General features: G+C 44.1%; 1 protein-coding gene across 1 annotated transcript; it reads left to right on the forward strand.

The window, feature by feature from the left end:
• Positions 1-645: 645 nt before the first annotated feature.
• On the forward strand, positions 646-21,587 carry LOC115615125 (transmembrane protein 189-like). Its single transcript, XM_030502898.2, has 6 exons — positions 646-1,106; positions 4,481-4,600; positions 15,799-15,890; positions 17,076-17,220; positions 17,867-18,079; positions 20,012-21,587. Exons 1-6 carry the CDS (start codon positions 854-856, stop codon positions 20,131-20,133), a joined length of 945 nt encoding a protein of 314 aa, XP_030358758.1. The 5' UTR covers positions 646-853; the 3' UTR covers positions 20,134-21,587.
• The last annotated feature ends 2,350 nt before the right edge of the window (positions 21,588-23,937 follow it).

Below are 23,937 nucleotides of genomic sequence, written 5' to 3' on the forward strand. Positions count from 1 at the left end.
CAAGTGTCACCTCTGAGGGTGCTGAGGCACTGGCACAGGGTGCCCAGAGAGGCTGTGGCTGCCCCATCCCTGGCAGTGTTCAAGGCCAGGTTGGACACAGGGGCTTGGAGCAACCTGCTCTAGTGGAAGGTGTCCCTGCCTGTGGCAGGGGGTTGGGACTGGATGAGCTTTAAGGTCCCTTCCAACCCAGACTGTTCCATGGTTCTATGATTCTATGATCAGGCACCTGGTTTATTATTTCACCCACTGCAAACGGACCAATTTTAAATGTTTAAGTAAAATCTGTTTAATTATTGAAACACTTTTTATTTTAGCGCCATTTTATCTGATACCCAGATAAGTCTGTTGCAGAAACACTACGCACTATAGTACTGAGACATTGTGTGGGGCTTTCTCTTCCACCCTGGGGTGTGTGTCTTTGGGGCCGCCGGTGAGCGGTTTGCCCGCGGCCGTGGAGCACCGCTGGGTCACCAGCGAAGGCAGCGCCGTACCGGCACGTTACCGGGCCGCGGCCGTGCCCGCCGGCGCGCCCCGCAGCGCCGGGGCAGCCGCGCCGCCAGGGGGCGCGCAAGGCACGGGCCGGGGATGCCGCTGCGGGGCCCGCACCGCCCAGCGCCAGCTGCCGCCCGCGGGGCGGGGCGCGGCGCCTCCAGCTGCGCCGCCGAAGCCTGCCGCCACGCCATTGGCTCCTCCGCGCCGGGCGGCGCTGCCCATTGGCCCGGCGGCAGGGCGGTGGCGCTGGCGATAGGCGGGAGGCGGTGCCGGGGCGTGGCTAGCCGCGCCCGCCCGTCCCCCGTCCGCCCGTCCCCCGTCCGCCCCCCCCCGCAGCGGCGCGGCGCGGCCCCATTTCCCGATGCTGCCGCGGGCCGCAGCGCTGCCGCCGGGCGCCTCGCCGGGGCCTGGGCGCCGCCCGCCGCCGCCCGCCGGCCTCCGGGAGCCGCAGCCGCCGCGGGGCCCGGCCATGGCGAGCGCCGGCGCCGCCGACAGCGTCCGGGCGGAGGCGGCGGGGCCGCAGGCGGAGGCCGCGGAAGAGCCCGAGGGCGGCAGCCGGCGGTGGGGCGCGCAGCACGCCGGGGCCCGCGAGCTGGCCGAGCTCTACTCCCCAGGTGAGCGCGGCGGCGGGAGCAGCGCGGCGGGTCCCCGCGGGAACGGACCCCCCAGGCCCGGCTCCCCTCGGCCAGTCCCGGCGCGGCGCCGGGGAGCCCCGGGTTAGCGAGGCGGCCCGGGGCTGTCGGCGGTGGGATGCCGCACGCTGGTGGCCTGCGCAGAGCGGGAGAGCGCGGCTGGCTCAAGCAGGGCTTGGAAGGGGCCGCGCTGCTGGGGTGGGGGTTTTGTAACGAGAACCTGCCCGGAGGGAATGCTCTGCCCTTTGGACACACACACAGCCTTCACCTTCCCATCTCAAGGCAGACTAACTCGGTTGCTACACAAAGTAACAATAGAAGCTTTCATTTCAGGATACTTAGTGGCTACTCTGAGATACTCGCTCCTGGCATCTCAGAACGGGGCGGGGGGATGTTTGGGGTTTCGATTTGATCTTCCTGAGGCTTGCTGTTTGTCAGCGCTCGGTAAAGCCACAGCAGCTCTGGGATTGTGCCATGGAAATAACTGCAAGCTCCTTATAATGAAATATGTCGTTTGTCTTTAGCTGTGAGCAGTGCCAGGTATTCCTGTCACTCATTCCCTGGTGAAGGATTGGGAAAGGGAAGCTGAGTTTTCAGCATCTTGTGGTTTTCAGCAGGTCAGCTGAACGTCTTAGCTTGCACGTTCAAGGCCGTTACTGCAAAAGCAGGAGTTCTTACTTGCACAGAGCCAAGTAATGATAAGAAAACAAAGGTATCCTTTAGTTCGCCTGTTTTCTAGACTGTTCAGGGCAAATCTGCCCATTTCAGCTTGCATTGGTCACCTCTTCCTTGCCCTGAGAGAAGGTGGCGTGTGATCTCTGTTGGCTGGTCTAGAGACATAGATCTGATCCAGGTGGTGACCAGTTCCTGTGCTTTACACAAAAGCAATCAGTGACTTTAGGATTACACTGTGCTCTTGCCCATAAGGAAAATATTTTCCTCCCCAAATAACTTGCTGCTCTTATCTTCAGCTGTAGATATAAGTTCCTGGGAAGTCTGTGAGGCAGCGTATGCATAGTGATACCCGTCAGCAGTGAGCTGTGCTTGTAGATTAGATGTGCATTTTTTTTCTGGTATTACATAAATAACTTACATAAACAATGTCAGAATATGTGTTACGGTGGAAGCACATGATGTTGAACTACTGAATTCTTAAGAACAGGGATTACATATAATTGCACAGAGCGAATATGACTCTGCAGTATTTCCACAATTTCTTTAAGCATATGCTTGGTGGCTTTGGCACCTTATTCCTTCATATGGGACATACTTTTAAACTCAAGTGCATCCCTGGCAGTGTTCAAGGCCAGGTTGGATGGGGCTTGGAGCAACCTGGTCTAGTGTGAGGTGTCTCTGCCTTTGGTGGAGGGTTGGAACTGGGTGTGCTTTAAGGTGTCTTCTAACCCAAACCATTCTAGGAGCCAAACACAAGCTGTCGGTGCTGACTCTGCTCCTTTGGCTGATTTGCCCTCCCAGCCTGTCCAGAGCTGGGCCTGCATTTCTGGACTTGGGTATCTCCAGACAGTCACCTTGGGATCCCCGTGTTCAAAGTACAGAGGTGTTTGCATAGACTGAACTCATGGGACCTGCTAGTAAGGAGCGAGTGTTTCCCCACAGTCAGCTAATTGTTCCATGAGGATCTACCCACTTAGCTCCTCTAATCAGGGTGTGGTTTTCTTATGCAGGGAGCATTAATTAACTCTTACTTTCATTACTCCAGGGATCTCTTTATAGTTTCCCACATTGTCACTTGATGCTGTCTTGAAATATGCTTGTTCTTGTGTCTTAATTTAATTTTGAGATTCTCTGCTGCTGCAGAGGATGTTGGTTTATATACTTATGGCCTGTAAAAGTCTTTGTTCACATTGCTTTAAAATATTGCATTGTAGGCACATTGAAGAGAACACTGATCCTCTTCCAGTGTTCCTAGCTTCCTTTTCGCTGCATGGGATAGTTGAGAAGAGGGACTTGATTTAGCATTTAAGAGGAGAAATTTGATCAGGCAGTAGGTCAGTGTAGTGGAGTAGTAGGAAAGAAGCTCCTGTCCTGAACACGTGCCAGACATGTGAGTGTGCCTCTGCTCCTGTGAGAGGATGTGCACCTTGCAGACAGTCCTTACTGATTGCTTCCCTGCGTTTGCTATGCCTCACACTGGGGTGGTACAAAGTGTCTAAGGCTGTGAGAGGGAATAGGAATGGTCAGTGGGGTTATAAACTGCTCTGGAAAGCCCTGGGTGAGGGACAGCTGTGCTGTCTGGCCCCTGAAATAGGTGAAGACTGCTCCCTCTGCTCCTGAGCACATTAAGAGCTAACTACAGCCAGGGCCCTGCTGGGCCAACGTGACAGCTCAGATCTTCTTGGATTTAGGCATTAAAGATCTGTTTCTGATGACTTAATCCATGCGGGTCTTGCACTGAGTGTTCTCTTGCTCTTGGCATCAGTGTCTTGTGAGGATCTAGCAGTGATTGACAGGCAGAAGCTTTCTGCTGCTAATCTGAATGTTCAAAGTATTACCATACTCTGAGATGTCTCTTTTTATAGGCAATAAATGAGGGGATTGTAGAGGTATGTAGTAGTACAGCAAGGTACAAGAGAGAATTTGTGCTTGATCTTTCTCTTTGCTTATTCTGTCTCTTGTCATCAGAATGGTTGAGACGTCATAGCCTTCTGCCTGGGAGCCTAAGTGTGTGTGTATGTATATATAAAATGTACTTATATATGTACTTATATACATACATATATACATACATATATATGTATACATATATATGTACTTATACACATATAAGTAAGTATGTATATAAGTAAGCAAGCAAGCTTCAAAAATATACCTGAAATGTTAGGAAAGCAGTTCTAGGGCCAGCAAAATACAGGATGATGCTTTTTCCTGTGAGCACCACAGCTTTATTTACAAGCTCTGAGATTCTAAATATTGCAGATCATAAGGTGACTTAACTAGAGGGCATCTGAAGCCAGAAATTTGTTCCCATATTCAGCCATCCCAGCAACACTGAATATTGAATGGAATGGTGATTTGAAAAAGGATATGATGCGGAGGAGCATTATGCCAGCAACCGCAGGGGGAAGGAAACTAGGACAATGTCAGATGATGTCTGTTTTGTCCCTGTTATTTGGGCAAGGGCAGAGGGAAGGGGTTAGTAGGGGCTTGAGGAAGAGGAATATCATTTAACAAAATATGCACACCTCCCATGGATAAGTAAGTTTCTGTTTCAGTTCCCTGTCAGACAAATGGAGTCAGTCATCCAGGCAGTGGAATGTCCGTATTATTGCAGACTTCAAAATGTCCTCTCAGATAAAATTAAAACATGCCTTTTTTTCCTTTTTTCCGCCCAACAGGAAAGAGACTGCAGGAATGGATCTCGGTCATCTTGTGCTTCTCTCTTATCTGCTTCAATTTTTACAATCTTCTCTTCTACTTGCGACTGGAACACACACCCTCAGTGATTGTTGGGATATGTAAGTAGGAGCTGTTTGCTACTGTGAACAAGGCAAGACTGTTGTAATGCTGGAAGCAAGTGTGTGATCTTTTAGACTTGACTTGCTGTTGAAAGGGACAGGGACGTTCCTGTGTGTGCGATTGTAGTGCCTCTGAAACAGAGACCATCTGCAAAAATTTCTCGTGCTTTCTCTTTTTCAGTGGCTTTTTATATCTCAAAGGTGAAGTTCTTAGCCTAGCTACTGAAGTGTGGTGTTCTTTTGTAGTCACTGCAAGTGTAAGGACTATTGAGAGGGGAAAAGCTGTCAAGACTGTCATAGCTGGAAACAAAATACACTGATCAACAAAGATATTTACAAGAACTGTCCAGAAAGCAAAAGCCCAATTGGTTTCTGGAGGCTGAGAACTAAAGAGAAGTATTTTGGAGTGTTGTGATTTCACATTGAAACATGAAGTTTGGCCTTTTTCCTGAGTGCAGCTTTTTTGTGGCAGTAAATGTGAACTGTTGGTCTCTTATTATGCTATTTGATTGGGAGTGTAGGCAAGCAAGTGCAGTATTGTATCTTTGCCTTAGATGTGTAGAGGTGTTTAAGTTGGCTGGATTTTGGCAGTACAGAGGTAGCTGGTGTAGGTGTGGTGTGAGTTGGTGATTTCACCTTTTCAGCGAAGGAGAGGAAGATCCAGTAAAGAATTCTAGTATGATGCTGTACACCTTTACTGATAGAATGAGGAATTGCATGGAATTAGCTGAAGGAAAATCTTGTCTTGGAATAACCTGGGTGTGAAAAGGGATTCCACAACATTCGTTACATCATTCAAAGCCTAAGCCTACGTACAACTTGAGTGTTGCTTAACACTTGGAGCCAAAAGTGTCAGTGTTTACATGAGCACTGTGTTACTGGGATAGTATTGAAACGCTGTGGCACAGAAGCTTTCTGGGGAGCAGGCAGAAGAGAGGGCAGTGGAGCGGGCTGAGCTGCAGCAGGTGGGCATCTTGGCTGTCTCAGTCTGTTGGCATTATCTGGGCAGCAAATGTTCCTGGTAGCTGTGTGGTTGTGTGTGTATGGGAGGTGATGTGGGAGAAGGAAAGAGGATTGAATTTAGGAATCGGAAGAGCCAGCTCTGCAGTGCATACCTCTCATAACTTTCTGGTTAGATTCTAATATGGGATGAGGGAGGGAAGAGAATAGTAACTAAGCATTTCACCGGTCTTCTACTGTACTTGTGATGCATATCGAATGCAGTATTAGCAACTTCTGTTGGGTGTGTATATAAATGTTTACATGTTTTAATGTTAACTGCCTGTAGCTGAAAGGAGAACAAATGGGGTCATTCATCGGGACACCATGTAAGTTAGCTACAGGTGTTCAGCTTCTGTGCTTTATGATAAGAGTAGTTTTTCTATAAACTGTGTGAATTGTTGTGTGTTTTAGAAGAGAATGGTACTTGTTCATGATTACTACTGTATATAAAAAATAACCAACCACCAACAAAACACAACAGCAGGTTCAAAGAGCGATACATGATAGATGCCATGAATTTTTGCCAAAGCTGGGAAGTGGTAATTCCTGATGCCTGTTTAAAGATTATTGGCTTTGTGTTGGGGCTGAGGGGGAGCAGTGTCCTCCACTACAAATCACACCAGCTCACTTCGCCTGATTTCGTCTTGCGCACTCTCAGCTGGTGAGGTGAAGGTGTTGGGAGGAATGGAGAAGAACGTGGCATGAGAAGTGCTCCGTAATGATGTCACATGTAGACAAGAGAATCGGTAATGATGCTTAACCTGTAGTGCAATCTGTTTGCAACTGGCTTTCATCTCAATATTAATATTGATAAAAGCCTGAGTTCTTTGATATCCTGGTTACCAGTTTAACTGATAAAGCAGCCAATTCACTGATAATATTATTTAAGTAGTAGTGAATGATTAAAACAGCAGAATCTGGATTCTGTGTAAATAAAGTAGTGTGGAAATAACTGATAGCGTGTACAAAAATGAGTTCAATAAAATTGTAAGTGCTTCACGCTATCTTGTTTCGCAGTCTTCAATCCATCATTTCTCCAGGTGAAGTGTGAATTATGTCTGTAATAAAACCTAATTATCCCTATGAATTAAGTTTTGTGAAATTTATCTCTGTAAGTGTCCTGATTCCTATATACCACAACGCAGCACAGTGGGTGAGATAAGAAGCATTGAGTTACAGACATGGTCAGATGTGTTCCCATTGAGAGCTTTCATGAAGCTTAGATTGGAATGTTGACCTTGGAGTTGAGATGGCAAATTAAACATTCTGCTAATAAAGACACAGCTCTAGATCAGGCGTGTTGGAATCTGAAAGTGATTGGTGATCCAGAGGGCTGAGTTTAATCTGCACAGACCTGTTCATTAGGATGTGTTGCTGGGGCTCCCTGTGTACTCCTATGTAAATATATGCTTTGTTTTAAGAAACAGGGAGTAGTTAGAACCTTCTGCATCACTTCACCTGACGTAAACCCTGTGTCTATAATTAAAGCCTGTGTTATATCTTCTTTTTTTCATGCCTTTAAAGGCAAACATAGCTGTAACATGGGTAATACTGTAAATATCTATAAATTCCTAGGACAGAAAAGATCTGATCCTCCTTTTACTGGCAGTCCGAAAGCACTTACTTCCTTGTGTGATGTGAGCAGGCAGGCTGCTGAGAAATGAACTCAACGTGGCACGCTGTCATTTGCTGTGCTGAATCACCTACAGGCACTGGCACCAGCACGGCGAGGAGGGAACTTTATGGCGTTGGTTTAGAACAGCTTTTGAACTGGGTGGTTTTGTGCTGACTAAAGATGATCTTGCTGGAAAGGAAAAGGCATGCGAGTCTCTTCTTATCTCTGGAAGACAATTGCCTTCCTCTCCTCGCTGTCAAAAAGAAAGAGAAAGATAAAAGAGAGTGGGCAAAGAGTGGATTTATTTTGTTGTTTGTGTTGGATCCAGTCATGCCCTATATCTGAATATCTTCTGCTGCTCAGAAGCAATGAAAATTCTCCCTTTTATGCAAGCTGAGAACGATGTAGATTTGAATGTGGTACCTTATTTGCACACGGTGAACTCCAGGGCAGCCTCGGTTCAGAAGCTGGTGTGATGGAGGGTTAATACCCGAACAGTCCCACTGCAGCAGGACACCACCCTGGCAGTGCTGCAGACCCAGAGCAGCTCCTGCCCCTGGAAGAGCAGGTCAGTAGTGCTGGGGACAAGGCTGGCCAAGGTGTTATTTGTGTGATAAGCAGAAAAGCCTTGCCAGAACATGTGAGATTAGGTTTGAAAGCCACTACACCCTCAGGTGACTTTGTCGTGTCCAGCATGTTATTCAATATGCATGAAAGGGGTGTGCGTGTGTGCATATATATATGTATATATATATGTGATAACACCATGGATTCTGATTTTCATTTTTCCCTCCCTCCTCATGTCTTTTTATAGGGTTTTAAAGCATTTTTCCGAGTTCGTTGGCTTGTTTCTGGCATTTGACTTTTATCTGCAGCCACATTTGTACTTAACAGATCCTGTTTATTGCGCTCTTAAAAAGAAAATCCATTAAGTTTGTGTTGTAACCTGTTTATATTCCTAAGAACTGCCCCAAGTAGGGCAGATCTCTTTAGAAATATCTTGTGACACAACACAAGATGCAATTAATCACCACTTGAGAGATGGGGAATTAATTTTTCCTAAACCCATTTGAGGTACACGTTTCATTATAGCAGATGCTGTGCGTTAGCCAGAGCACACGGAGAGAAATCACTTAGTTCACTTTTAAAATAGAAACTTGTTCTGATCAAGACCTAGAACCTTTTTGTTTCAAGCCTGAGCAGCTCTGCAGAGCTGCACTTGGTTAGCTGCATTGCAGAGCCAAGTGGTGGGTGTGTAGTACGTATGAAAGCTCTGGCACACATTGGAGTAAACACGCTCTAGAGACCATCAACGCTTTATGAAGTGCACTCCTGTGCCCCTGCATCAAAGTCCTGCTGCCTTGCAGCGAGAGACGCAACTGTGGCGGTGTCACTTCGCTTTGGTTTTGTGTATTAAAATGAGTTTCCATTTGAAATTTTGATTTAAAAGGCCCTTGAAATGACACCAGGGAAACCTCCTTTAACAAAGGAAAACTGTCGTTTAATTCAGTGTTGGTCCAAGTAAGCTAAATCTTTGTTACCTGCTGTCTCACCCCCTCCATGAAGCAACTATCAGTTACTGTTGGTAACTTTGTGTTTTCCATCCTAACCTGTATCATCTCTTAAAGGTGGAGCCTCCACACATTGTGATTTAAATAGGCAAAGCTTTGAGTCCATGTTGCATTGCACAAACAACAATTGCATTGCACTGACACAATTAATGTAATGTTATAGAGTCACAGACTGGTTTGGGTTTGATGGCACCTTAAAGCTCATCCAGTTCCAACCCCCTACCATGGGCAGGAACACCTTCCACTAGACCAGGTTGCTCAAAGCTCCATCCAACCATCATCTTCTGTTGATTGATTCTGTAGTGGCTTTGTGTGTTGACTTATGCTCTGGGCCTTTCCAGAGCCAATAGATGTGGGAGGCTGTTGATCTTGACAGTGGAATTATGGAACACATGGTTTGCACCCATGTGGGTGGGTGATGTTGACATCAGTTATCTATTCTTTGTGTAACCTGGATTAGGGGAGGAACTTCTCCAGTGTGCCAGCAGTGTTCTGGGGCAGGGTGGATGGAGGCCATACCTTGATGGGGGAGAGATGAGCCCTTCTCCCTGCTGGAGATGATTTACCCTGGGAGCAGAGGGAAGCTGGTGACATGGCTTCATCTGTGCTTTCCCCCTTGTGTGCGCAGTGGATGTGCTTTTGCTCCTTATGTCAGCAGCAGGACTGGGACAAAGAAAGCTCTGTGCGCTTGCCGAGCTGTCTGGGGCTCTCTTAAAGTTGCAGGGGACTTTAGTTTAATATAGGTTTCAGTGGCCCTGGTTTACTTGGAATAGTGCCTCACGCACTTCAGAACATGAACACATGTTGGAGTGTTGCCCTGATGGAGTGGGTTAGAGTGAGTGGTGACAGAGTGATCCGCTTTGGTGAGAGATTATGGGTGCTTAGTCCTGTGCCAGGCGAATATTCGGGTTTCTGGGTGCCAACCTGCCTGCACAGAGCTCCTGGTGCTTCCGAGAGCTGAGCTCACCCTGCGGGATTCCGGGGGGTGTTTGCCATGGGTGAAACTGGAGGATTAGTTTGATTAGTCATACTAATGAAAGTATGGGAGTTTTTAGTGAGGGAAAACTTGCTCCTGGGTTTCATTCAATAACCATTGTTCTCTGTTCTCTTAAGCCATCCCAGAAGAAAGTGATTAATTGCTTTTTCTAGTAATGCATTTTCAGGGAAAAGAAGTACACCCAAGGGTACTTTTTTGTGTAAGAACCTGAGGCCTAAGTAAAGTTGTCAGGATTTGGTCATTTAAATGCGATGGGTGCTTGACCAGAACTCCATCAACTGGAGAAATAGCAGGTGTAACTTGCTTTGGGCTAACAGGCTATGATTAAAGACATGAACATAAAATGTGGTGGTTCCTATCATTAAGTTTATCAGGTAGTGATTCTTAGCCAGGTCATGCTTTTGGTAGATGAATATTTGCTTTAGGATCTGCTGGTGTTTGACTCCAGGGGAGCTGGTACCCTGATTCCTTGGGGATGTCCTTTTCCTGGTAGCTTCTGGCAGTGTTGGAAGCTGTGTGGTTTCTGCCCTGAGGCTGGTGTTCGGGTCTGTTGCAGTTAGAGGTGAGGCAAGAGGTGTGAGAGGTGTGCCTGGTTCTCAGGAGGCATTGCTGGGAGGCAGTGGATTGTGTGGCTTTCCCATAGCAGGGAGTAACTGGAACATACAGTGGCAGGAGAAGGGATGTCTGCTGTATCAGTAGTGTACCAATCTTGCAAAATAAGCATGTGCAACGCAGGGTAGACCTTTCCCATCTCTGGAGTGTATTTATTATAGACATGGCTTATTTGAAACCCCAATTATAATCTAATTACTTCATATAATGATATATTGAGGCACTTTTATTTCATAGTTGAGCTGTGATCCCTGCTTACTTGCACTGTTAGGTCCAGTTTGACTGAATGTTTCTCAGCTTTAAATAGCCAAAGTGATTAACTCTTCTTTTTTTTTTTTGCTTTTAAGCTGCCACGCTTTATACTTCTTGAAATGGGATTTTCTTTGCCTCATAACTTGCCATAATATCAAGCCCCTGCCTTTTCTGTACTGAAAGCCACTAAATGTGAAATGCAGATGACTAAGGCATTTTATTTTTATAAGCATATAAGTAGCAAACAAATGTTTTTTAGTGTATTGATTTTTTTACAAAACAAATCTTTCTGTTGTGGAATTAGCCACTCCTCGGGCTCTTTAGTGCTGTGACGTTCAACTAGTTTGTACAGTCACTGATTAAAAATGACTGTACTTCTCAACGATGTTGCACAATAGCATCAAGTTATTAAATAACATGCTGTTTTCTTTTGCCTGTCTCCAGGGACTCTAAACAGAGTCCTTACAGTAAATATGAAACTTTATATACTCTACTGCAAGGCTTCTGGGCTACAACTTGAGAAGTATATCTATGCAAAGCCAGGGTTACACTTGGCTCTGTAAAATTTTGGTGAAGTACAACTTTTTGTTGCAAAACATGCAAAATAGTTCTATCTCTAGAGGCACGAGGTGTTCAAATGTCCCACTTCATGTGGCTTCCTTCCACGCGCACCGGGGAGCAGCCGGCTTGCAGGAAGTGGTATGTGACTTCTTCACGAGAGACGCCCTTTGTTGAGGCTGCAGGTTGTAATCTCAATTTGGTACTTGAGCAAGGAAGAGGAAGAGTGGGGGCTTCTCTGTGATACAAACCCCTCCGTGTTACCTGTCTCTGAACAGAACACAAGTGGAAACAAAGCCATCTTTGCTGACTGTATGTTTGGGCTGGTGTCACTTCCAGCCCTCCAACCATGGCCTGGCAGGTGACTTGGGTGTATGAGTGCTGCAGTCATGCTCTGGCATGTCCCTGGCTCAGACCAGAGGCACCACACTTCCTCTGTGGTGTCCCAAGGGTGATGCTGTCCCCTGCAGGCTCACCCGTGCAAAGGGTCACAAGGGCTGGAAGAGAACAGCCATTCTAGCAAGTGTGTGTCTCAGTCGTGTGTTCACTTTAAAACACGGGCTGCTGGTTGAAGTTCATTTGCGCACCTTTGGTTTCCCTGTCTTCAAGGCCTTTCTTCTCTCGTCATTCAACAGTCTATTTCCAAAACAAATCCTGGTGTTTTGAGCAAGTTCCGCAGCTCATTTCTTAACTGCAATGCCTTTCTCCCCTTCTCCTGTGCCTTCTGAGTGCTCACCTCTTCTTCAGCTGTAAGCTGTGGATGGGCTGATCCTCCATCCCACTGCTCAGCAGGCTGGAATAAAAGTAAAGTGCATAGAGCTGTGTTTCTCTAGTGCTATACTGATTTTGCTTCTCATGAGTGTGGGAATCCATGGTTTGCAGTTCATAGATTTCTATACTGTGAATATCCTGCTTTTTCTGACTTTATTATAAACTCTTAAGACTGACAGCCTTGAACATGAATTATATCACCCTCCCAATCTTGATGAGAGAGCATCAGGATCTTACACTGCCTTAGAGAAGTAGCTGGACACCTCTGCCTTGGTTTTCCCATTTTGACTAAAGACAGTGCTAGGTGTATGAGAATATTGAGTTCAATTCATTGCTGTCTGTACTTTCAGAGTCCAGAGACAGGATGCAAATAAAGTGTTATGATGTTAGTTGTGTGTATATATATAACCTTTGGTTCAGTTCTTTCTCTTTTATTACGACTTGTCATACACAACTGCTGCAGAGTGAGCAAGCCCTTCTGCAGTACAGCTGAATACAAAGATTTCTGGTAGTTAGGTTTTTTCTATACTGCTTTAGTATAATGCACTGCTTCAGGCACCCTTCATTCTTTCCTCTTAGCTTTCTACCAGCTGGCATTGAAGTAACACACGGAATATCTATGGAACTGTCAGTATTTTGCCTCTATTTCTGTTGATCTTCCTGCTGTTATTTCAAGCTCTGATAATGCAGTGTGCTGGAGGCGATGCGGGTTAATAGGGTGATTACCTCAGCAAGAATGGTATTTTAGTTGTTGCAAAGTGGAGTGTTGTTTGGATATCTTCCCCCTGAATCAAGGCAGTTTGCTCTTTCAGCTGCTAGGTGCAGATCTAAAAGCTATTGTGCTCCACCCTGTCTCACTGTAATTTAAGTGTGTGCCCTGAAACAAAAAAGTGTATAGAATTTACTGCTTAAAAAGGAGTTATCTTCAGTACAATAAAGCGATACATAAAGGATGGAGTGTCCCTTGTCATATTTAAGAGTTTGGGCCAACTAGATAATGGCTTCAGCAATGGGGGTTGATTTGTGATTTGAAAAGAAAACCTTTTGGGGTAGTAGGTGCCATGCTAATCCTACTTCTATTTCTTCTCCCTTTTCGAAAATGAAAGGTGAGGGGAAGGCTAGCAGAGGTGAGGAGTCAGCTAAGGAAAAGATAACCACAAGGAGGGCTACATCTGAAGTATGCTGTGCTGCATGCACTGTAGGTAACGATTGTGCACTGAAGATGAAGAACATTGGATCGATAGTAACAGAACAACCTCATCCTCTATTATGTTTTGAAAATTACCTGCTCTTTAGCACTCCTGCTAATGTTACAAGAACTTCATTCAGCTGGATTAAGCTGGACTCTCAAGGTAGTTTTCCTAAGCTTCCTGGGGAAGGAAAGTCAGACACAGTCTGGATCACAAGCAGCGTAAATAAAAGTTGTGTGATTTGTGGGGAAAGATGCATGTTTGTTGGTTTTGTTTTCTGGCATATCTCAGATTGCTTTTAAGTTTCTGTGAGGGAGGGAGGAGTAACAAGGTGCCTTGGCATCAAAGCAAGATGAACCAGTGTACCAGCAATTTTAACTTTTGGGCTAGATTACAAGTGAGTTGGAATTGTCTTTCCTATCATCATAGCAGGAAGACAGGTCCCTGCCCATCACAAAAAGCCTCAGTGCTATAGAGAGAAGTTGTGCTTGAACAAAGTCTTCAGACACACAGAGGAAACAAATGCTGGCTAGTGGAGCAGAAAGCCAGGAATCCTTCTGGCTTCATGGACATCAGAAGAATAATTTGTGAAGCAAGCAGAGCAAAAAATCAATGTCCTGCATCACCTCTGATTTTTCAACTCGCTGCTCTTTTGGGAGCAAAGACTTTGTTACAGTGGGTGAGTTCTCCAAATAACCCTAATTTGGTAAATATCAGAGGGAAAACTGAAGAGCTATGTTCCAGCCACTCTGACCTGGCTCTGTGACTACTCCTCTGGTTTGCATGGACTTGCAGGCTCCTCCAAGAACTGCCAGTGCCAAGACTAAGTGACTACGTTACGCTCTGAGCACAAGTGAGAGTAGCGACTTGCCAACCGAGCTGCTTTGAAACTATGTTTTGAACACACAATCTTTGTATTTCTGTTGTTGTGACCCAGTTAACAGTGGACTGCAAGATCAGTGCAGAGTGCTTTAGTTGGCGTGAACTTTGTGTGATTTTGAGGGATTTTCACTGAGATCAGACACCCAGTTCCCAGGTGGATTTGCACATTACGCAGCAGCTATTATGAAATCTAGGTCGTGCTTCTGCTGAATTCCATTAACCAGACCTGCAGGTAACAAGTGTGTGCTGCCTTCCCCTGTCAGAGCCTGAGCACTGGCTCTGCAGAGGATCACCAGGTATGCCTGTATGCATGTTCACCAGATGGTCCATCTCAGAAAAAACAAACAGAAAGATCTTTCTGGTGTTTTTATTACCTGAAGGGATAGTGCTGCAGTGAGAAAGGATCCTGAGGCTTAGTCTGCTTCATCCTTCAGCAAATCTGGGCTCTATCCAGACCTGGCTAATCTAGCATGAGACCTGCTCAGAGCAAGATGCTAGAACTGGTACCTCTTGATGTCTCTGGTCTTTAAAGGGCAGGGTCTGGCAGTCCGAAATCTCTCAAGCACAGAGGTCCTGAGGCAGTATCTTGTTCATTGCTGTGTTGCTATAGCCATATCACTCTGCTGTCGGCCACATTCCTCCAGCTTCTCAGTTAAAAACAAGGGAGCTATGTTAACAGTCTTCTCTGAATTTTTATCCTCCAAAGAACGAAGAGCCTGGCAGTAGAGCTCATGCAGGAGAATAACTCAAACTGTGCTGGAGACTTCACTACTAAAGGGACTGGGAACCTGGGAGTCAGATGACTTCTGCAAGTGAAGAGTGATAGGTGTCTGTTAAACACCATCTGACACATCTATGACTAACTGGAAAATATGCAGCTGTTCTGATCAAATACCATCTCTTCTGTCCTTACTTTTAGTGTTGGGGATTAGCCAGAAACTTGGGTAGATAGATTATCCAGAACATGAAGGCAAAAATAGGGCTTTACATGCATGAGCTGAAAAATCACCCTTGCTTGACCATGGTTTTAAAGTTATTGCGGTTGGCAGCTAGAAAAATCTTGTTGCAACAAGCTGTGTTTAATGGTGTATCTGACTTGGTATGCAAATACCACAAATGCACTCTGTCCCTTACAGAGAATCGGTAGCGTGATTTCTGGGGCCTTGCCGACAGCATTGCAGGTGGTGCCACGGTTTTGAAGCTGTTTGATGTTCCAGTCTTGTTTTGTAAATAGTATCCCTGTACCCGGGAGTGGCTGCTTCATTAGTGCTTATCTGTACCCATCAGAGTGCAGTGCTGCTTGTTTACAGACAGAAGGGACCAAGGGAGAAAAGGAAGGGTCTGCAGATAGTATTATCCTTTGGGATGGCTTTAACAGCTATTTAATAGTCTGGTAATCTGTTAAGCACTACTGAAGAAGAGGATAGGCAAAGCTTAATGATTCAGTTCTACATTGCTAGTATTTTCCATACCAGCAATTGTAAAGATTTGTCGAGCTCTTGTGTAGAAGATGGGCTAAACACAAAATCTTGCTATAGATTTAATGAAGATGGTAACTGTCCAAATGGTGTCTTGTTGACCTTTTTTCCTTGTTGGTCTGACTTTATGTTTAGTCAGATTGAGTAGATTTCCTGTGGTGGTAAATATCTAAGTTAGAGTTAAATAAGTAAATTTTTAAAACAAACATCACATGTGAGTATGTCACTAAAACTGCTGTGTACATCTAACTGTCTCTCTCCTTGTTCAAGTTGCAGGAGTTATTACGGCTGACTTTCTATCAGGATTATTTCACTGGGGAGCAGATACGTGGGGATCTGTGGAGCTACCCATAATTGGAAAGGTTTGAGATTCTTATCCTTATGCTTGGAAAAGTTATGAAATACTTTTCTGGAACACTTCCAGTGTTCCCAGCTGCATTGGGCAGTGTGTATAAGCTATATCTTTCTTGCAGTCTTGCCAATGCAACCAGCTCTCCCACCCCCAGAACCCTCCTCCACTGAATGGCATGGTGTGTTGCTGGTGAAGTGCCATGTTTACGCTTGGCCTAGGTGACATGTGCAAGGTGACACTGCCCCATTTTATCACGTTGTTTAAGGTTTGCATACAGTTTTGCAATACCAGTGTTCACAGACCATTCCCAAAGTACTGTGGGAATGGCCTGTGATACAATGAGCGTAGAAACCTGGCTAGACTAGTGTAGATCTTCCAAAAGGATGATAAACACGGAGAAATGGAGGGTTCTTCCTGTAGCTAAACCCTCTAAAAGCTGTCTTGTAAAACAGGAAGTCACTCCAGTAAGAAATCTTTCCAGTTCCTGTATCTCTGGACCATAGTTCAAAGACAAGATAAAGACTGCAGGAGACTATGCACTCAATAAACAAGAGTTCAACTTTGCATAGACTGTGCATGATGTGTGTGTTAAAGGCAAATAAGTGTACTTGTTTTCCTGCCCCAGTCCTACTGACCACATTTGCTCTGTCTTCTCTGGGACCGTGTATTCAGATGCAATTTCTGCTTCAAGCGGAGAGTTTTATGTAGTCTGTTTGACTTCCATTGGTTTGTCTAGTCATCTAACTTGCCTTTAGTCTGTTAATGTTGTCATCTTAGCCCATACAAATTGTGAGACTGAATTTATTTTCTTTTAGTGTTTTATTGGTTTATGCTGCTCAGCAAGTGACTTAGATTTGTGAACGTCATGGGCTCATTTTGTTTGTGAAATTAGGATGCTAATGCTTTGGGTTTGAGATCTAGAGACTAAAGGTCTTAAGTGAAAAATAAGAAGAATGAAACTGAAAAGCAATGAAAAACTGGATTTGGGTCTGGGAACTGAATTGCTTTGCAAATGTAAATCGAATTATCGGAAGTGTTGTCATCACAAAAGTTTGAATTCTGCTTACATGCTCTGTACTGTGAACTCAGACTGTCATCAGATTTGAAAGTATGGGAGGTTGGGGAGGTTTTAATAGTTTTCTTCCCAAGATCATTATTGAGCCATGGTTTCATGTTTATCAATTTGTTTTTTCAGGCTTTCATCAGACCCTTTAGAGAACATCATATTGACCCCACAGCAATTACCAGACATGATTTTATAGAGACCAATGGAGACAACTGCTTTATGACACTAGTCCCGTTGGCAAACATGGCGTACAAATTTGTTTCTTTTTCCCCAGGTAAGCTGTTACTTCTTACTTATGTGCATTTAGTGTTTGCATTGATATTTAAATGAACATTTCTCTGTGTGAAGCTAGGAGAAATCAATCAGTGCCAAATGACAAGTAATAGCTGTTGGAAGCATGATGCTTCTGGGAGGAGGGAAGGAAACCTTCTCTTTCCTCGAAGGTGGAGCAAGCAGAAGGTGGGACAAGTAGATTCTCTGGCTCAACAGACAGTCTGTGGCTGAAGTCTTGCAAGGAAGCATTAGAAGATATAGTGAATATTATTTTTATCAGAGGGATCAAACTGTGTGTGTATAGAGGAACTCATTCTGAAGTGTATAAAAATGCTTCATCTCTCTGTAGCAATACTTGCAAACAAGAATTGGGAGAAATAAAGAATTAATTTAATTTTATACATAGTAAATTCAGAGTTTAACTTCTTGTTTATGGCACGTTGTCAGACACTGGCGCTTACCAGCCAGTCTTGTGACATTCTGGAATTGCTTATGGCTCACTGGCTCTCATGATACTTCTGCCAAAGCAGCTTTGCTGAGGCCTTTGTTAGTCCCCGCAGCACCAGGCATCTCTGGACAAGATAGCGTATTCCTAGTAGAAATTTACTTTTTCATTAATAGTAAAGGTACACATCTTTGTTTTGCAGAGGCATTGTATGAAACATGTCCTTGGGAGTGTTATGTCTTTGCACTCATCATCTTCATAACCATGACGAACCAGATTCACAAGTGGTCTCACACGTACTTTGGTCTTCCACGCTGGGTCATATTTCTACAGGACTGGCATATTATCCTGCCACGGAAGCATCACAGGATCCATCATGTGTCTCCACATGAGACGTACTTCTGCATTACAACTGGTACTACCACCTGGTTCATACTGCACCCTCTCTTTAGTAGGCTAGTGCAATTTACCTGGCAACATGTAATTTAGTGACAGCCTATTAAATACCTGCAAAATGACATGGTGAAGTTAAGCATGCTCTTAGCTGTACAAGCTCTTAGCAAAACTATAGTTTCTTTTGTTGCATAAAAATGTGGGAGGAAGATTTGTGATTGACTAAAAGGTAACTTTCAGCCTGACAGGGTAGTTAGTGGTACTGAGATCCAATTGCATGGTATCCTGGTAATCTCATGCTAGTAATAGATTTTGTTCATCCAAGTCTTAAAGCTGCTCTTCCTTCAAAATTGTTCATCATTTGCAAGTGCAACTTACCTTGAATGCTCATTTCCAAAGCAAGGCTTTTGTATTTCCAGCATTCATGCATTCTGATTTGGGGCAGAGGAGTGCATTGGCTTGCAGAAAACTGCCTTTACGTTCCTCTTATATCTATATTTAGTTCTATGCCCATTGTATGGACAGGTATACTCAGTCACCAGTGTTGCACAATCCTGAATAAGTTATCAAGTTAATCGAACTTGATTTTGATTGGTTTTGAAATCTCTGCTAGGAAACAAACGTAATTCTCATGACAAGAATGTCATGTAAGAACATGGTACAATTACAAAGTGTGACTTGACAGATGGCAAAAATCTTGCCCCCTTAAGAGCGTTTTTCAGTCCTGGAAGTTTAAGCCTGACCATTATGAGCAGTCTTGGGCTAGTTGCTTTTTTTTTCCTCATTTAAAAAACAAAAAGCATGTGCTTCTGTTTATGCTTTCTGTAAGTGTTCATACCATACTAGTCTGACATAACACAGCATGCAGGTTGTATGTTTGGATTTTCCAGTGGAGTGAAGTGTTTCTGCAACCCTAATTCTCTTTCTTCCAGGGTAGAAATGAGGAGAACGACAGAAATATGCAATCAATGCGCTATTTAAAAGGGGCCTTTACCAAGTGAAATATGACTAGTTATTGTAAGGCGCTTGTTAGTGACTTGACTTGAGTAGATAGCCAAGCCCCAAGAGTGTACTTGGTTTCAGAGCTGACCTGTGTACATAAAGGTCCGCCACTGTATCATTGCCAGGGGTGCGGTCAGATAACAGAGCTTTCTGGCATTCCCAGTGTTAAAGCTTTCAGGCTGACTACTATTTTTAGACACCAGAAAGGAGTTATCTGTTGCTTGAGGGTTAATGGCTGGGTTTAATGAGAATTGCATGGGCTGACTTCCTAAAGGGCGTCAGTATATGGCAAGTTAGTAGACCTGCAGGATCACAGGTGAGGTGGGAAAGGTTAAGTCCAACTACAGAAGGTGGCTGAAAACAGTGCCTGTTTTGGTAGATTGTTACAGCTGTAGCTGTGTCTGATTAGGAATGATCTAGCTCTCTAGAAATACGATGTTCTTCAGCAGTTAATATCCTGAATGTTCTGCCTTTATTATTTCTGTCCCATAATAGCTATACACATAGTCTAAGACATTGCCAGCAAGAACAGTTCTTTTCCTGCTGCTAAGAGAGCTGGCTCTGCGGCAGCTTTCCTCAGTTCCTGTCTTGCTTGTGCTATTCTGCATTTCAGCTCTTTCCTCTAACATGAACTGCTTGCTCACTGTTTCCATTGTGGTAACAGAAATGTACATGGAGTGAAGTATAACATATGCTTACAGAACAGTTCTCGAAGTGTGAGGTAACTAATGTAACTCTGTGTACATCCATCTCTTCCCGGTTGTAAGAAAATCTCTTGCTTCATTGAACTTGATGGTTCCTTTTCTGATAGGTTTGCAATGGCCATAGAGTAGTCATCTCCCCTTACATTTACCTTGTTTAATTTAAAGAATGTTATTAAATAAACATTGCAAGGCATTGAACTTTGGATGCTATGACAAACTAACCCTCTTTTTCCTTTGCACTCATTTAGGTTGGCTGAACTATCCATTAGAGAAGATAAGATTCTGGAGGTGTTTGGAGAACATTATCCAAGCGGTTACCGGGGAGAAGCCAAGAGCCGATGACATGAAATGGGCTCAGAAAATTAAGTAACTTTTGCCAGCCTTCTGCAATCCTTGTTGCCAATGTTGTTTTTTTTTAAATACAAAGCCATCAGCCAAATTCAAGACCTGCAAAGAAATAACAGACTCTAAAGCACAAACTAAAAAGTGCTAACAGACTCCAGCGAAATGAACTAATTCTTAAAACAATACTTGAAATGAAGATGATTACTCTTACTGAGCACCTTTCCGTTTGGCCATGTCTGCTTACATCTTAGAAAGTACTTCATCACTGTGTCTCAAAAGGCTATCGGGCAAGCCAGAAGGCAGGACAGTCACTCCATTGGTACATGGTGGCGTAGTAAACATGTGTTGTATCAACATTATTTAACACTTCAAAAATAGCTTGTTGCCTAAGACCTATAGGGAGAATGGTGACAACAGTGTGTCACTTCGTGTTTGAGTCCAAATACACTGCATGAAAACAGTGTGGCAGAATAATGGAAGCCTATAAAATAATCGCTGTTCAATGCACTTAGTGATCGATAAACCTACAGCTCTATTATGTTGAATTGAATTGATCTAATGTGGGACGGACTTTGAGAATCTTGCTCCACCGGTGGGCCACGAATCCTCAAGTGTCTTCAGTTTCCCTTAAAATAAAGTTGTTCTACTCTCTCCGTGGAATTGAGCAAGCTGTTTCTGCGTAAGCCTTCAAGTTACCAAGCCTCTGAGAAGAGGAAGGGCACCCAGTATGACACATGCTCGCGTTTGTTCATGCGGAGTGCTCGCTGATGAGTCTTCTATTAAGTGTTCCCTACCCTGACAATAAATGTTTAAAATAGTTCTAGTATTGGGCACATTGCAAATAGCTGTATTCAAGAGCTCAAGGTATCAAATTGTAATGTTAGAAGGGAAATTGTCAATGACTGGTGTTTTGTTCTTTTGTTTTTTAAGGTGCTTGCTTGTTTCTGTAAATAATATAAAGCCTTAATCTCTTCTGGTGTAATGGAATAATATTTTAATGTGATGTTTGAATGTATATAATATATTTATAACAAAGCAGTTGGATAATACTAATCATGTTTGTTAAGTCTTGTTGCTGTTCTTCATTCATGCATTGTCAGTGCTTAGTCTGAGAACTTGATCATTGGTTGCAAAATGCTTCATGCTGTTCAAGCCACCTGAAACAGTTTGCAGCCTGTTACATCCTCTTTAGGTTTAGTAATCAATTGTTTATCGACTTTCTAAGAGCTTGACACTATATTATGCCAGACTTCAACACCTTTCAAGAAGTGCAATTAATTCTGCTTTGGATGCTAAGGAGTAACTGCTGGACTGGGGAGGGCAAACTTCCCCATAGAACATCCAACAGGCACTTTATCATGTCAACGTGATTTGGATCTTGTTTAATTGTTTCCTAAATGAAAGCTTACAGATGGTCAAACCTAAGACTGTTTTGCCTTCCCTAGTTGTAAACTGTGTTGAATACAAACTGTTCCTGAAGAACATGGTAAGGTGGTTTTCAGTCATAGATTTAGACTAACCTTGATCTTGGTGGACCACAACTTCTCAAAGGGTTGGAACTTTGCAACTCTCCTTCAGTGGAAACTGCTGGATGCAGATGTGTCTGAGCTGGGTTCTGCAGACTAAAATGACAGTTGGTACCTTGGTTACAAAATATTTAATGTGCTTAAATGATTCAGGCCCTTAGAATGGTTTGCATTGGAAGGGACCTTAAAGATCATTCAGTTCCAAACCCCTTGAAGAACTTTCTATACCATTACATGAAACCTGTCTTTCAGTTGTCACAGTTGACATCATCCATGTAGCTTTGACAGTAAAGAATACTTCCACAAAAGCATCTATAGGAGTCTCAAAATGCATTTAGTTGAAAATGGAGGAAGAGGGAGGAATACTCCCTCAATACTGTTAATTATTGCCTGCTTCTTCCGGATCTGGACATTGAGGAGGGGTGATTCTGTGCCAAACCTGCTGGTGCAGTTGTTCCTAGTAGTTTGGTCCCTACTTGTTTTATTTCCAGGCACTGAGAGTTTAGTGTTATATTAAAGAATTGATATGAATATAAATGTGGGAGGGAAGAAAGGTAACTTCCACTACTGTGGAAGTCAACGTGACAGTCATTACTATGAATCACTGCAGTTAGATCCGTTAATATTTGCTGTTTGTGGCTGTAGCTTACTTTAAAATTCTTTGGTGTGACAGTGCTGGTGAGAATGCAAACTACACTGTGTCCAGAGCAAAGAATGCTGCTCCTTGCTTTCCTTCCCTTCCAGTGTGGGTGTCCTGCAGTTTTAGATGTGTAGGAGTGCTTAGGAAACAGCGTCTATTGCTGTGAGTACAAAGAATTGCAATGGTTATTTCTGCTGTCTTGACAGAAGTTAGATTCACTAGTGCTTCCATCTTGAGACTCCCATAATCCATATTCTAGCAGATTTGTAGTCATCAGTTGTCTGTCCCTTCTGCCTTCATCCCTTTTCTCCCCTTTTCCTCCCCCTCAGCCCCAGTTTGAGTTAGGTAAACCAGTGTCAAAGCCCAGTACAGAACTGGGGGGATGCTCAGGGCTCCTGTGTAAAACAGTCTGAAGCTCTAGGACTTTTGAGAGTGCATCTCTTACTGCAAATTTAAATGCCAAGTGAACAGCAGTGCTGCAGTGTACATAACAAATGGATCTGAAGCATATGAATTATTAGAATTTGTACTTCAAGAGTGCCGTTAAAGGCAATTGCTGTTGCCCAAACGTCTCTCAGCCACTTGATCTATGCTCTTACTGGAAACAAATCTGAGCTGCTAATACTGGTAGTGGCTTGGACTATCAAGCTGTTAATCTTAATTATGAGAAACTGGGGCGGTCACTAATCTCTGGATGCTGTTTTCCACGCTGATGCTGTGCTCGACTCCTGAGGCAGCTCTTGCTCAGAGTGACCCAACGTGACCAACATGACAGGTCCCAGGGTTCTGTCTTCACATCACTGTTCATAAGGCAGCAGCCTGGGGCATATCCTGTGAGCAAGTTCTGGTTTTGTAATCCTTGATCTTTCCTTCCCTGCTGTGAGTTGAGGTGTATCTTCAAGCTTTCTACTCCTTGGATGAATGAAGACCAAGCCAAGGTATTCATTCAGTTGGCTTCTGGAAACCGTTCTACCCATTTAAAGTGGTGGATGCTTCTGTAAAACCAGTATGGCCATTCTGGAGCAAAAGGCTGCGTGGATCTCTCTTAACATATGTAAATCTGGCTAAAGATAAATTTGCCTTAAGTTAATTAGGAAGGGATTACAGCTAAATCAGAATAGGGCACTCCTTTTAAACTCCACAGACATAGCCTGCGTTTTAGTGTAAATGCTTTTGAAAGTGATTTATTTCAGTCTCTTACGTCTGCACAAAGATGTGGTCAGTCTCCTGCTCACTGCACCTTCAGAAGGTCTTCCAGGCCTTCAACTTCTACCAAGTCTGTAGTTACCCTCCAACGAGCTGTCTACTTGTGGCGATGCAAGGGCCTAGCAGGAGTAGATGTATTTCTTTATGTGTACCTGTGGAATTGCAGAGCTGTCTGGGGACTCATCTGCAGGGGGAAGCGTTGCACTCTGTGGAAAAGTTACTACATAGTGCTTTAAAATCCTGCTGAGCCTTTTCTTAAGCCAGTCTTCAGGACAGCCTGATGGGTTTGGGTTTGGTGTTTGCTTTGAAGTCCCCATGGCTGCATTTCAAACTGCTCAGCTTCCTGATGCTTCTTGACTTCACCAACTTTGTTTCAATGTGCTGCTGGATTGAGTTATCAGTGTTGTCTCCCCTTGTCTGCAGCCTTGACCTGTCTGCTGCCTCCGTGCAGTGCTGG

This window comes from Strigops habroptila, chromosome 13 (genome assembly GCF_004027225.2).
Source record: "Strigops habroptila isolate Jane chromosome 13, bStrHab1.2.pri, whole genome shotgun sequence".
Lineage (NCBI taxonomy): Eukaryota > Metazoa > Chordata > Aves > Psittaciformes > Psittacidae > Strigops > Strigops habroptila.